The sequence below is a fragment of the Petaurus breviceps genome, unplaced genomic scaffold (assembly GCF_028583685.1).
Source record: "Petaurus breviceps papuanus isolate PSGF00001 unplaced genomic scaffold, PetGlider_PUasm1.0 77, whole genome shotgun sequence".
Taxonomy (NCBI): Eukaryota; Metazoa; Chordata; class Mammalia; order Diprotodontia; family Petauridae; genus Petaurus; species Petaurus breviceps.
Genome location: NW_027186492.1, coordinates 2287651 through 2303033, shown reverse-complemented (window position 1 = coordinate 2303033; position 15383 = coordinate 2287651). Strand labels below are relative to the sequence as shown.

At 37.6% G+C, this 15383-nt stretch overlaps 2 protein-coding genes across 4 annotated transcripts in view; both read right to left on the bottom strand.

The window, feature by feature from the left end:
- EIF2AK4 (eukaryotic translation initiation factor 2 alpha kinase 4) overlaps nucleotides 1-15383 on the bottom strand; it is a 111518-nt gene that overhangs the window by 24479 nt on the left and 71656 nt on the right. For all 3 annotated transcript variants that reach the window (XM_069105722.1, XM_069105724.1, XM_069105723.1), the window contains exons 20-25: nucleotides 13498-13551; nucleotides 10557-10793; nucleotides 8112-8187; nucleotides 7515-7636; nucleotides 4713-4762; nucleotides 2827-2995 (exon numbers count right to left, since the gene is read on the bottom strand). In XM_069105722.1, coding sequence (XP_068961823.1) covers nucleotides 2827-2995; nucleotides 4713-4762; nucleotides 7515-7636; nucleotides 8112-8187; nucleotides 10557-10793; nucleotides 13498-13551 — 708 coding nt within the window. The remainder of the gene's footprint in view (nucleotides 1-2826; nucleotides 2996-4712; nucleotides 4763-7514; nucleotides 7637-8111; nucleotides 8188-10556; nucleotides 10794-13497; nucleotides 13552-15383) is intronic.
- LOC138175248 (threonylcarbamoyl-AMP synthase-like) lies at nucleotides 60-2182 on the bottom strand. The gene is given in 2 exon segments (XM_069105665.1): nucleotides 60-1141; nucleotides 2141-2182. Coding segments are annotated over 2 exon segments (630 nt in total). The 3' UTR covers nucleotides 60-553.

Genomic DNA, 15383 nt, shown 5'->3' with positions numbered 1-15383 from the left:
CCTTAATGTCTGTTTTTTTTTCCTAGTAAGCCAAACTAGGGAATGGGGCCTTTCCTTTTGTTGTTTTTTTTTTTTTTTTTTTGCCTTTTGAGATTTTATTTTCTTCTAGTTCCAACCCCAGTAGCAAAAAAACAAGACATTGGTCACTTGGTACTAATAATAACAGTCACAAGGCCCTGGCCTATGCTACCAGCCAGGGACCCAGATGGGGGATCTCTCCAGACCTCAAAGCTTTGGAGGAAAGAGAAGCAAATGCTTAGACCACTTTCCCAAAAGTGAACCACTTATTCCAATGTCAGAATAAGGACATCCTCAGGAACTTATAAAAACAACACTGAATGTAATCGTGTCTCTTTTCCCATCAAACCAATGGAAAGAATCAGCTATATTATATATAAGTTCAGAGAAGCAGAGTCTGAGGTTCCCTTGAAATCTCCAAGACTTGAAGAGTTAAGGCTGTAGAAGTGGCCCCAATGACCTCATTAAACAAGGTCACACCAAATGACAGACACACAGTGCCTAGCTCCAGTCCTTGTAATCTCTTCCTCCCTTTTCATGAGCAGGGCTCTGAAGGAACCAAGCCGTACTTCTTCTGAAGGATAGCTGCAGTCTGGGTCAGTGCACAGACTGGTCGAATAATTCTGTACTTTCCAGGAACTGACAAGTCTACCACTGTGGAGCCAAGTCGACATTCAGGACTTTTTACATCTCCAATTGGTCCTCCATCAATGACCAAGGACAACTGAGGCCAGAGATCCTGGAACTCCTTAACATTCAATGAACTTGGCTGTGAGCTAATGTTGGCACTGGTGAGAGCGAGGGGTCCTGAAAACGTCTGAGCCAAATCTCTCATGAAGGCATGATCGGGTATCCGAATACCTACAAGTGGGGTAAAAGGTTTCAGGTCCTTGTTGAGCTCTCCTGAACGCTCCATTACCAGGGTCACAGGACCAGGCAGCAGATCCTCCAGGAGGTCTCGGGGGACCTTCACCTGGCAATACCGGTAGATGTCAGCCACGCGGCCCAGGCACACGGCCAGCGGCTTGGTCTGTCAGCGGCCCTTCAGTCTGTACACCACCCCGAAGGCCGTGCTTCCGTGAGGAAGTCCATCTCTTGCTTTTCTAATCCACTCTTCACATGGCTGCCCAAATAATCTCCATAATAAACTATTCTTACTCTATTATGTCACTCTTATCCTCAACTGTCTATCGCTCCCCACTGCTTAACAAATAATGTAGTAACTCCTGATCCAGGCATTCAAGGCCCTCTACAATCTGGGTCTGCCTTTCCTGCCTTATCTCATACTGCTCCCCTTTGCAGTCTACATGCCAATCAAACCAAATTATTCATGTTCTTTGTTCCAGTTCTGTTCTTTTTCCATGTCTTTTCTCACTTTGTTCTCCCTACCTAAAATGAACTCCATCCCTTAACCCCATCTCCTCTGGCTGAAGCTCCTCCCTTCAAGGCCCAATTCAGATTCCAAGTACTCCATGAAGCTCTCCTTAATTTTGCCTATCCATGTACCCCTCATCAAGCTGAAAGTGATCTCTCCTCTTTAAATTTCTCACCTAGCTTGCTGGAACCTCTTCTCTGCATTTAATAACAATAATAAGAGCTTAAATTTATGCAGCATTTAAGGCTTTGTTTTGTCTGTAATTTAATTTGCATAGAGAGTCCCAGTGAGGAAACTCTTTACCAATGGAGATCCACAACTAGTTCATAATTTGAGGTCTTAAAGATTTGCCTGGGAAACTAAGAGGTGAAGTGATTTGTCCAGGGTCACACAACCAGAGTGTGTAATAGGTAGGGTTCTAGGGCATCTTTATCCACTTCACTAGAGGTGTCAAACTCCCAGCCAAGCCAAATGCTTCAAAATATTTAACAAAATAAAAATACAATACAACATGGATAACTGTTAATGTGTAGTTTTCTAAGTCAATATGCTATCCATAGGGTTTCCATTTGAGTTTGACACCACAGTAGTACACCAAGACTGCCTCTCTGCTGTAAGGTTTTTTTTTTTTAAGCAATTGGGGTTAAGTAACTTGCTCAAGGTTATGTGGCCAGTTATTTTGTGTGGGTGCCGAGTATCTGAGCCCAGAACCGATCCTGGGTCTCCCGACGCCGCGCTCTTACTCACTGCACCACCTGGCTGCCCCTGCTGTAAGGTTTTACAAACCATCCTCACAACAGCCTGTAAGGTAGTCACTACAGGTTTTGTCAACCCCCTTTTACAGAGAAGGAGACTAAGGCTCAGACAGATTATGACTTGTTCTGGGTCACAGAACTAGGAAATGCTGACGATGAGAGATTCAAACCTACGAGCTCAGTGCTCCTTCTGCTCCACTCCACATTGCCTGAACTTTCACTGTGAAGACTCCCTATTGAACACTTCATTAATTTAGCATTTAATTGTTCCTTTACCTGATCTTCCAGTACTCAGCAGTCCTTTTATCTTCATCACATTATACCTTGTAACAAAGTTTCTAATGTGAATATTCCATCAATCTTCTATTAGAATCAAGTGCCTTGAGAAGATTAGTATTAGTGTCTATGTGTACAAGGCACAGTGCTGCTAGGCTATATTTTGCCCTCTGGAAAAACTATAGGAAAAGAATCCTTCTGCTCCCTCCCCACCCTCCCCTCAATAATACTTTTGGCCATGGTTAATAGAGTTTGAAGTTAAAGTGAAATGTTGTTTACCAGTCCTTGGCATTTACTATAAACTTAAGGAACTATAGATTTGATTCAACAATAATTTATTTACTGGAAAAAAATAAATCTATAGGATGAGAGATCAGTATATATTAAAAAATGGAAATAAACCTGAAGCACTGGAAACTCTTGGATGATCTCATGTATAGTGTAGATTATTTCAGCAATGGGAAGAAAGCTGTTGCTGGTAGAAGTGACGATATCAAAAGCACATTCTAGAAGTTCTTTGGGATGGCAGCGATCTAACTTGCGTGGTCTGAACACACGTTCTATACAGTATCTGCAGAAAGAAACCCAGAGTTCTAAGACTGCTTAAGGTACTTTAATGTTTACAAAAATAGTGTAGAAATTCATAGGAAATGAGTAAGAAAACTCAACTGGTACAGTATTTATTAGGACACTAGGACTGCATGGCCCCATGGCCAGTACAGTAGAGTCACCTCTTAATGAAGGGTTAAATTATACAATCAAAAAGTGAGCTGTAAGACTTAAAGATGAGAATACTATGTAGTAGAAAAATCACCCTTGAATCCACCATAAAGTATGGGGCAATTTTAAAACAGTTTCAGCTTAGGAGGGGCTTGGGTCTCTTTAAGAAAGAGCAGTTTGTTTTGGAGAGCAGATGAATCTGGAAACAACTAAATGAAAACTTTATATGTTAGGACATTCAATTACCCTGTTATCATGAGAGATTCTACTCAAATAGAGGAAAACAAAATCAGATAAAGATTTAGCTGGTAGGGAAACTGATGATGAGGTAAAAATATTCTTGAAAGGGTTTTACATTTAAGTGAGGTTAGTTAGAAAGGGATCAAACACCACATAACTGTTAATTATTTTCTGCTTTACTATGAGGAAAGAAAAGACATGAGAACATCAAGGGAAAGTTAACAGGTATCTGGTAGCCCACCAAGAATGCTAGGATGGCCAAAATGGTTGTTTTTCTCAGCTGCTCCCAACAAAGGCTGATTAGCTAGACTGTCAATGGGAATGATGTGAAGAGGAGATTCTAGGATCATATTCCATGGCACTGAAGAGAGATGTTCACACTAGCTGAGGCAGGGGCATCTCAGACCAACTTAGGGGAAAACAGAGTAATCTCTCCTATTCCATGCTCATGCTGAGGCATACATTCATTAAACTCAATGGCATCTACAATATTTAAGTTATCTCCTTTTTTTTTTTTTTGGTCTAGCATGTATACCTGAATTCAAGTTAAATGTATCTGCAGATTTCACTGTATGCAGAACTGAAATGTGATCTATGCTCTGCTTCAATTTTACCATCGACAAACTTTGTGTACCTTGGTTTGTTTATTCTGAAGATATTACCATGGCAAAATACTTATCCCTTAATCCTTATATCCCACATAGGGATACCATAAATGTCATTCTTATTTATCGTTCGCTTGTAGCCAACTTGTATATCAGGACAAATGAATAAAAAAATTCCATAAAAATGCTTTGGTTTCATGTGAAGAATGGTGGTTATAACCAAAATGCAAAATTAGCAGCAATACCACTGGGTCTTACGAGGAGATAGAATGTTTGGTTCCTCTTGTTACTTAAATGTGCTCCACACATATGGGGCCCTAGTATCCAAATTTCAAGCTGATTTTTACTAGGCTACCCTGTAAGTGTTTCTCTGTTCAAAGTTACCCATAGTAGAAAGTTTTAGATATGATAATAACATCTATTCCTCAAATAAAACTATATAAAGAATTATCTGTGACCAGTAATGACCAGATATGTTCACAAACAGCCATTTGTGAAAATAGTGACAAGGTTCAGGGATATTTAGAAGGCACAGAAAGGATTGCAGTTAACTCTAGTTAAGTCAATTACAATGTTTTTCCTTATGAGAAAGGCAGTCCTGTCAACCTTTTAAGAAGTGAAATCTATGTTTTTTGAAGAGTATTTCAAACCCAACAGTTGATTGTTGAGTTCTTTATTATATGTAGGTCAGAAAAAACAATACTTCCTCTACCAGTTCCTTACCGTTTCAAATTTGAGATATTATTTCTAGCCACATATCTTGCAAACGGAATCTGAAAATATAACCAGAAAATGTTTTCAGATTAATGTTTTGGTGTCCATGTTCTTCCACAAGCTGTCTTTTGGTGATAATATCAGTAAAAGAGGGATAAGCTCTCACCAGTTATTATGTTATGTATGTATTTAAGTTTGAAACAAACTACATTTTGATTGTATCAAATGAAAACTCATATATACTGACAGTCAGTGTCACGATTATTCTTATTTCTGTAAGATCATTCTTCATGGATAATCTGTGAGGGTATTTATAGTAACCGAACCGTGACAGGCATCTAGTACCTTGTAGGAATTTTCCTAAATATCTCCAAGGGGAATTCTTAATAAATTCCCTCTAGAAAAATTCTTCACTATAACCACCTAACCACAAATAAGTAACTACATTATGGGATAAAGTAGCTATTTTCAGATTATCTCCCAGAAACTAATTGTCCCAGGGGGTAGCATTAGTACAGTATGGGTCAGATTCTGCATGGACAGCCATGCATTTTCTTTTCATAGTTGAACAGTTCATAGAAAGTAAGTGCTGCTTACAATTCTGAACATTTTTTCCCTGCCAGTACTTAGAGAATAAAAAGTCAATTTTAAATATAATTGAACAATAACCATACCATTTATTTTCTTTTCTATCTTTCTTTATCAAACCCCAAGTGTCTTTACCACACCACTTGATTTGATATTAGCATTAAAATAACAATAACACTCTCTACATTTACACTCTATAGGAAGAGAAACAAGAGAAACAGAAATAACATGAAAAATCAGCAAAAGAAGTGGCAATCAAAAATCAGTGCTTCGTTCAGTTTTGGATAAAGTTGTGCCCAAGGGAAGACAAATTATTTATTCACCTCCCTGATTATTTATTTAATGTTTTATTGATGTCTTTTGTTTATTTTACTGATGCCACTATTACTTCCCAATCTCTACCACCCATTCTCCCCAAGAGAACCATCTCTTATAGCATCTCTTTTGACAAAACCACATTTCAATAAAAACAAACTGGTGATGGGGAGCAGTGCAGAAATGTTAGGCATAACTCAAATACAGAGCTGCTGAGCTAGATTCTTTAAAATCGTGCCTCACATGTGATGTGGCATTTGGAAAGCAAAGGGAAAATTTCAGAGTTCAACAGAATCATAGGAAAATGTCAGTACTGGCTGTAGAAAATGACAAGGCACAGAAAAAATTTTAAATTGGGGCCCTGTACTTGTAGGGGTACCAAAAAATGCCATTAACATATAAGCTCTATAACCTAACACTTATAATACAGTAGACATACCACAAGGTGAACTGATGCTGATTTAAGCTTGTTGTGGTTGTTCAGTCATTTTTTAGTTGTGTCTGACTCTGTGACTCCATTTGGGGTTTTCTTGGCAAAGGGAGAATGGTTTACTCTTTTTTCCTGTAGATTATTTTATAGATGAGGAAATGGAGGCAAACAGGGTTAAGTGACTTGCCCAGGGTCACATAGCTACTAAAGTATCTGAGGCTAGATTTGAGTTCAGAAAGCTGAGACTCTTCCTGACTCCAGGCCTGGTTCTCTATACTACGCCACCTCACTGCCCAGGATTTAAGTTATTAGCATTTAAAACTGCACTCAGATTTTTGGGACACTCTCACTGCAAAATGATTAACAACTCAGTGGCTCTCAGTGGGTTAGTATAGGCAGGATATGTTTATCCTAGTTTGAGTATGGGTTCTAATTCTGGATTTGTCATTCCTTCATTGTGGGGATTCACACAAATCAGACAAGACCACACAATCAGAGCACCTACTCTGTGTTGTCACTGTGAGTACAAAGATAGATATGACACAATTCTGCTCTAAAAAGCTAACAATATAGCAGTAGGGCTTATCATTTACTCCTCCAATAGCTTGGCATACTAGTGCCTTTTAGATAGGGGGTGCTCAACAAATATCTTTTAAAAAGTTAGGAACAGAACTAACAATTACTGAATAGTTCCGCTTTTCCATATGTTGAATTGGGTAAACTGATGCACTAGGAAGATTAACAAATGACAACTAGAACTCAGTTTTCTGTAAAAACAATTCTTCATGCCACCTCTCATTCCCAGCCCCAGGTACACAGCATGGTAAAGAATTGTTGGTCACAACAGCATTTTGGGAATCACTTAAATAATCAGTAGTTATAACAGCTAAAGTATGTCCAAGAAGACAGCTAGAGGGCCAGGCTTAGGGAAAAAAACAGCCATCAACAGGCTAGTCACTGACATTATTACTGGCTTAGCTGAGCTAAAATGCTGTCACGTCAGAAAATGGAAAAATTTGCTGAGAAATATAATATACACTCCCTTATTTGATGTCGCCATGCTATGCTGTCATTACTATTGAGAAGACTAGAGTCCTGGTAAGTGTTATATGTTGAGGTTCTATGACCAAACTCCAGGAAAGGGTACTCTAGGGTCTATGAGCACAAGTATCTACATTATCACAACTAACTTCTGGGCTGGTGACAAGGAGGCAAAGACTTAGAGCCCAAACATCTTTTGGACTTCAAGATCACTCTTTACTCTGACCCCATTCTCTCTCAAGAAGAGTTAAAAAGAAAAAGGCCATGTGATAAATGGCAACAAAGGATACATAAACCACCTGTATGAAATAAAAGTTCCAGTATAAAAAAAAGAAGTGTTAAAAACAAAAACAAACAACTTAATTCTAATCAGATTCAGTAACAAATTTGTAGGTTCTAAAAATCCAACCTGAAAAACAGAATATTCCTGAACTCACCCTGAGATCATAGGGAAGCATCACCAGCATTCCACTGTGGTCCATGAATAAGGCTGCTTCATTGTGCTCATACATTTGCCTATTTCGGGGAAGCAGCAGTGGGGTATACAACTCGACAGCTCCTACACCAAATTGGCAAACCATAATTAACTACTGAATTCTCATACTCCCCAGGAACCAACTTAAATTGAAACATAAATCTGACAATTAAGGATATGTCATTGGGGACCATTATAAAAGTTAGACTAATCCCCATGCACCAGCCACTCCTAAGTCATTATTAATTTCTATTTTATTCTGCATATTCCACATAGAATGAGCTCATGTACAACGAGACATAGCAATTCTCTCATAATTATAATGGTGATTATCCAACCTTATTTTAAAAGCAAAGATGCTATTCTCTTACAACATCCAGTTCCACAGTCCCTTGAGTTTCAAATTTTCTCCCCCTGCCCCCATGGAAACATGTAATCAAATACAGGATCTACAAATACCTTCACATTAAACATCAGTCAAGTTGTAAAGAAGGATTATAACCAGCTGCCACTACTTTCTAACAGTGAAAAAGTGTGATGGGTAACAAAAAGGACCTACCATGTCTCTTGAAGATGCGGATAATGGTCTCACACACATACTGCTGTATCTTAGCTGTACGGATAGAGAAGCTACCCTAAAAAACAATCAAGACAAAGTACCACTTCAAGGGGGAAAACAATTTCTCTCTAAAAGAATAATGTGCTGTTGGTGGTATCATCCTGTACACATTTGTAGGATCAAAGAACAAGGTTTCAAAATATCTGTAAGGAAGGGGGCTCTAGCATCTTTTATCTTGTTTCATGATAATCTCTACTCTAAACAGGGGTCACAGTAAGTCTCAATTTTAATAAAAACAGAAGTTCACAACGAGTTTTTTCTACTCAGAAGTCAATATATATATATACTGCACAGTGCAGGAAAAATCCTACACAGAAATGTTTGATAGAAATAGTTTGATTACATTGAGGGTTTGCCAGAAACCAACACCCAAGACAATCTGGATGCAAGGTACCAAGAATATGGAAGTATGTTATTTTGCTACTGCAGTTATCATAGGTACTATGAATAATGGAGACATTCCTGTGATCATAAATCGCTTTTCCTTGTTCTCTTAGGTATTTTCCTAGGGGGCTGGTTCTCTAGGAGAAATCTTTGGAAGGAAATTCTATCAAAGTGGTGGCAGAAGGGAAACTTTCAAGAATAGCAACACTGATGGTGAGTCAGTTGGCAAACATTTATTAGACGCTTACTATATGCCCAATACTTTACTAAGTGATGAGATAGAAAGGCAAAAGATAGCCCCTGATATCTCAAGGGGCTCCCCAGTCTATTGGGGGAGACAACATGCAAAGGACTATGCACAATCAAGTCACATATAGGATGAATGAGAAAAATCAACAAATGGGAAGCCCTGGAATTAAAGTGGATCAGGAAAGCTTTCCTTTGCTGGGAAAGGAAGAAGGTGGAAGATGGGATTTTAGCTGGGTCTTGAAGGAAAGCAGGAAAACCAAGAGGTGGAGATGAGAAGAGAGAGTACTCCCGGTATGCAGGACAGTCAGTGAACATACCCAGGGTTGGGAAATACAACATCTTGTTCTAGGAACAGCAAGGATGCCAGTATCACGGGGTCACAGTGTATATGGGCAGATGTAGGAAGACTGGAAAGGAGCGAGCCATGAAGGGCTTTAAATGCCAAACGGGAGATTTTATATTTGATCCTAGTGGTGACAGGGAGCTGAGGGAATCTACTGAGTAGGGGGATGACATAGTCAGACCTGTTCTTTAAGATCTTTTTGACAGCTAAGTGGAGTATGAGCTTGCGTGGGAACAGATTTGAAGCAGGGAGACCCACCAGCATGCTATGGTAACAGTCCAGGAGTGATAGTAACATGGTTTCCTCTGTATCTATCATGTTAATGGGTTGGGTAATTGGCAATAGCTATAGAGAAAACTTCTATGTTTGGGTGATTTCAGGCCCCTAGATCCTAAACAGATGCCAACAAATAATTGGAAAACATCCTGATACATGTAGCCTGTCCTACTATCTGCCTATTCTATGTTGTTTCCCTCTAGAATCTAAATCTTTAAGGGGAAATCACCAGGTAGTCTTCTAATTGTATCTGATGTTAAGTCAATTCAGCACACTTTAATGCAAAAAACACTTCAAACTATAAGCTGCAAGGCTACCTGCAGGACCATATATTTAAGGTATATCAACTGAAGTAACATGGGGAAAAGGTAGGCCTAATGATGCCCTATAAAACCAAACTCAAGAATGTAAGCAACCTAATGAAAATGTGGCATGAGGTTGGTGCTCAGTGAACTTTTCTGAATCGAATTTAAGAGTCAGAAAGCTGGGTGGGTCTTTGTGACCCCTTAACATAAAGAGAAGAAAATAAAGTATCATTTGCATGCATTGAACTATGTGATCTCTAAGGTCCTTTGTGGTTCTATGTGATCTTAAGTACAAGCAACTGGGAAACCATTTTGGCAAACAGGATATAAAAAGACCAACTTTCCTGCATATACAAGCCACAAATCTGTTTAAACATACATTTGGTAATTAAAATATTCTTGCAAATAGCTTTCTAAAACTAAGAGGCAAGAGAATAAAAATGTGGCTCCTAGAATTGACATTGACTCCATACTCACTAATATATTTCTCCCAAACCAAATCTACCTCTTTTTATTACTCCACGTATCAGCACACAGGAAATAAACTCATTTTCAAAACTGATTCCATGAAAATCAAACCAAAAGTGAAAAGAACAAATAGGTGCAGCACATTAAATTTATTTTAGGTTCACTAGTTTAAAGTAGAACTACCCAGATGTGTAAAGCTCTGGGTATTTTGGCTAATGCTTATTATCACAACTGCATTAAAGGACCTTTTCAGCAACAGCCATCCGATTTAGTGCTATTCAAGATTACTTAGAATTTTCTGAATCCAGTCTTGTTAAATATGTACTATGAGAACTGTAAACTCACAAATTTTAAACTCACCTTTAATATGTCACTGTCATATGTGTAGTCGATGGCAGGGGAGATGCGCTGGGAAAAGATCTGGCCCATCATGGTCCGGTAGGCTTTGCCATCCACATTGGCCAGGGTGTGGTGTAGAACCTCATGCAGCTCAGACTCCTCCAGCTGGGGTGGGGGAAGCAGCTCACTCTTCAGCAGCTCTGTGGCCGTGGGTCGCTTTGCTGGATCATGGTTCAATAGCCAGGAAATGACAGATTTCTACAACCACAATCCATGGACACAGTTACTATAAATCAGTGAAGAACAAGCATCTATAATGTCTTAGAATTTTTTTTCCACCTGAGCTACACCAAAGAGCTTTGTTGTATTTAGTAGAATTTTAATTGGGGTTTTTGCAACCTTTGGTTATACTATTATTTACTTATCGTGTGCCTCACTGTTAAATGTAGTATATACATTCTACAAATAGTAATTTACTAGAATGCTGGATGACCTTTGAAACTTTTCACAACAGAAACAATTACAGACAACCATAACACTTAAAGGCCAGCTAACACTATCAATATACAAAGGAAGTGCAAATTCCACAAAATAACATATCTTACCATTCTATGTTATGTTCTGCAGCTACAAGAATTCTTAACGTAGGTAAAGCAACCTGTGGCAATATACTGCAATTCTGTTACTACTCTTCCAGGCACATGAAAAAAATTAAACCTTAAGTTTAAACTTAATCAGTAATCTTATTCCTAGGTTTCTCAGTAAGTGGATGAGACTTTCTGCCTGCAGGGGATTTTCAGGGCCATCTTTCTCTTGGTGATGTTGCCACTCATTTTCCAACCCTATAGTACTTTAAGTGTTGTTCAGCAGTAAGGGGGAGCTCAGAGACCCAGTTGGTGTTGACCACACCTTTTGGCAGGGTACCTTCCTTTTGTTTATGAGGAGATAGAGTTACCTTTGAAGAACAAGCAGTATTAGTGTTCAGAAGAGATTCACAAAACATTTTAGAGTTTCATAGTGTACCTAAGTAAATCCTCATTTCCACTGAAATTTAGCTGTTTTGTGTTGAGATTGAATTACTGCAGCTAGCCATTTGTAGTCTTAGGAAGTATTTTTATATTAGGGTATGATGAATTGATTTAATGAGATTTTCTGAGAATTTACATAGTATGAAACTGGTAGAAATAATAAACTAGCTTTTCCAACAAAACAGACAGTGCTTTGCCTATTTTTTTAATGTGTGGAAAAAAATTCCTTTTATTGCATACATGTATCCTATCCTACTATCTGCATATTCTATGTTGTTTCCTTGAGGAGAAATTACCTGGTGGTCTTTTAATTTTATACAATGCTAATTCAGTTCAGCACACGTTAGAACAAAAAACACTTCAAACTAAAAGCTGCAAGATTTACCTTCAGGACCATATACTTAAGGGTATTTAACAAATATCAGAAATAAAGACTTGTGGGCCTGGAAGGAATCTTATTAGTTGACTAGTTTGACCCTCTTGTGTTATAGATAAGGACGTGAGGCCTATAAAGATGAAATGATTTGTTCAAATGCTAGTGTCCAAAGTCACACAACTAATTATCTTTCCAATGACAGCGATTTAATCATCACTTGTTAGAAATGTTTTCTAATAGCTCTCACAATATCTATAAGCTAGGAAGAATAGTTAGCATAGTCATTAATTGTGGTTCTATTTCTAATTCTATTAGGGATAGTTGCCTGTTAACTTGAATAAGATCCTATGCTATAACACACACACACACACACACACACACACACACTTCATCAGTGTATGGAGCTGGAGGTGAGCAACTTTCTCCATCAAAGCACATGAGTACCTTCCATATGACTTCTGATCTTGGGGACACTGAAAGATTAAGTGTCCTGCTGAGGGTCACACAGTAGCAATTAGAAGCAGGAAGTGAACTCAGGGCTCTGAGGCTAGCTCTTTATCCATTTCACCACACCGCCTCTTAATGTCTTTATAATTTCTTTAAAAATAACAAAATGAGCCTGGTTTTTCTACAGGAAATGTAAGAGGTATGAAATTCACATATACTTAGGAATTCAAACACACTAATGAACATCAGTACAAGTATATGATCCTAGCTAATAAAAGTGTAAGCATGACTTTTAATGATTTTTCTAATAGTTCTTTACTGTAGTAGTCTTCAACCATAATACATAAACATCATAACAGATAGCACATCAGGAGTAGAAGAGTGCCAGCAAGTTGAAAGCTGTTGACCTATTTTGGTTGCTGTTTTGAAAGGGCTGCTGTCCCCCCCAAAATGTAGATCAAACCTTGGCAAAAAAAAAGCAACCAAAAAAACCAAACAAAAAGTCTATCCCTTTGCAATATGAGAAGGAATCACTGCAGAAACTGTTACTTATATCCATAATTAGCCTTAGGAAGAAATAGATGACACACAATACAGATCATTGTTTTTCATATTAGCTGTCATTCAGTCTTTAGCTGTGACATTATATGTTGTCACATATGAACATAAATTTGAAGATATGAGCTTGTCAGAAGCTTGCATGCTGTTTTCTTTTCACTAAGCTATTTAAAACCTGAAATTCAACATAATTAAAATTTTAAATGAAGTTTTTCTTTCCCTTAAAGGCCCAGGTTTTATCTGAAACAAAGAGCAGTAAAAGCACTTTCTTCGTTGCAGCAGATAAGTCTAGGGTCCAAACAGTATTTCCAAGGCACAAAGAGCTAAACACAAGAATCCAGCAGCTTGTTAATTCACTATGCCAACACTTGATTTTTTTTTATCACGTATTTAAATTTCAATAACGTTTAAAATGCTTTATCTTTCAGTATTTCTTTTTTACTTTGTTCTAGGAACACAAGAGAATGACTGGCAGAGATGACTAATTGAAGAAGAAAAATCACAATTAAAGCTCAAGACTGAAGACATTATAATTAAAGCATCTGAAAATTACCTGCTTTGTATGTTCTGCATCATCAAAATCTTTTGGAAACTTGGGAGAAGTAGGCTAAAAGGATAATTATATTCGAATTAGCAAATAAATACAGAAAACACTTGGCAAACTGCCCTAAGGAAAACATTCGTTCACCATAACTGGAAGAAAAATAGTGCTAGCGTAGAAACGACAAGCTAGTAAGAACAGGATAAACTGAGAGCCATCTTGAAATTTGATGGACATTCTGTCTTGACATTTTCAAATTTCTTATTCACGTAAAAATATTTAGTAATAACTCTGCTTACTAAGGAATGTTACTGAAATGCAGATCACTGAATATCTCAGAACCTCCAAGTCATTTAAATTCTCAACCAGAAAGGTCTGCGTTGTTTCCATTACTGCAGGGGCACCATGTTTTTATTTTTAAAAATCATAATAAGAGACAATAACAGGTAATCATTCACAGTAAAAGTACCTATAATACACTCAATTCTTCTGGCTAATAATCCTAACACTATATTGATACCTTTAAAATAAAAATGCAGACATACTTAAAAACGAGGGAACAATGTGCTGCTTAAGCAAGAGGAAAGCAGTATATCCTAATTATTAAGTACCCCAACTTTGCACAACTTTATTTACTGTAACTGTAGTAAAGTAGCCCAGGTTTTGCAAATGGCTATCTCTTAGGTGAAAAGCAGGAAGATGGTTCTAAATATAATGTACTTTCTCACTCATAAGTTCTGTTTAATGGAAAGCACCAGATAGTATGCTTCTGCTTTATTTTCCATGGAAATAAAGATGAACACTCTAAATTGGCTCTGTATGTACAAGGCAACTACTTCCCATTTTGATTCCTCTTACTCATCATGCATTTCTGGACACAAGTCAACCTAGCCAAATCCCATCCTGTCAGATCCTCACATTATTTTCTCATGTATACCCAGGGCACTTATTGATGACAGCCCTTAAGAGAATCCTAGTGAGTGAGAAGACTGAGGTAAAATCAGATTATCTGACAAAAAAAGAAAGCAAATGAAAATGTAGTTGGACAAAATGCAGCTTCTGTTCCAAATTATAAATTCTCTTCACTCCCTCTCTCACTGCTGTCTCTTCATTGTCCCAATCTTATTGAAAAAAAAATTTATGTTTATGCTCATTAATAATAATCTTGTATTTACAAATTAACGTACACAAAGTGCGATCATCACAATAACTATCTTAAAGAACTAGTATAATTATATATTCATTTCACAGATGAGGCAGCTAAGACTCAGATGGTTTAAGCATTCTGCCCAAATTCATAAAACTATTAAGATTCAGGGCCAAGTTTCCTGACCTTATGTCTAGCACTCCTTCTGAACTAGGAAGCAATACCTTGTCTGTCTACCTAATTCTCTCCTTCTTTCCACATTTCTTTCTAACAGTTGTGAAAACAATCAAATCTCCCCCAAAAGCTTTAGTTCCATGTGGATGTCCCTAGTTGCCAGGGAAAGTTTTGGTAACATAGGCATGATTCTTATCACATGAAATTCCCCTAACATTTCTGTAGATCTACTCTCTTTTTATTTATTAACTTAAAAAAAAATTTATTTTACTTTTTCATTACATTTTAAGTTCTGAACTGTCCTCCTCCCTCTCTCTTTCTTTCCTTCTCACTAGAGGCCACTTTTTGATATATAAATATACATATATGTAAAACCATACTATGTGTATTTCTATCAGTTCTTCTCTGAAGGTAGATAGCATCTTCCTTCATGGGTCCTCTGTAATTGATTTGGACATTTATAATACTCAGAATAACTTAGTTGTTCTTCAAACAATATTGCTGTTACTGTATACAATGTTCTCTTGGTTCTGTTCATTTCACATTTCATTAGTTCTTGAAAGTTTTCCTATATTTT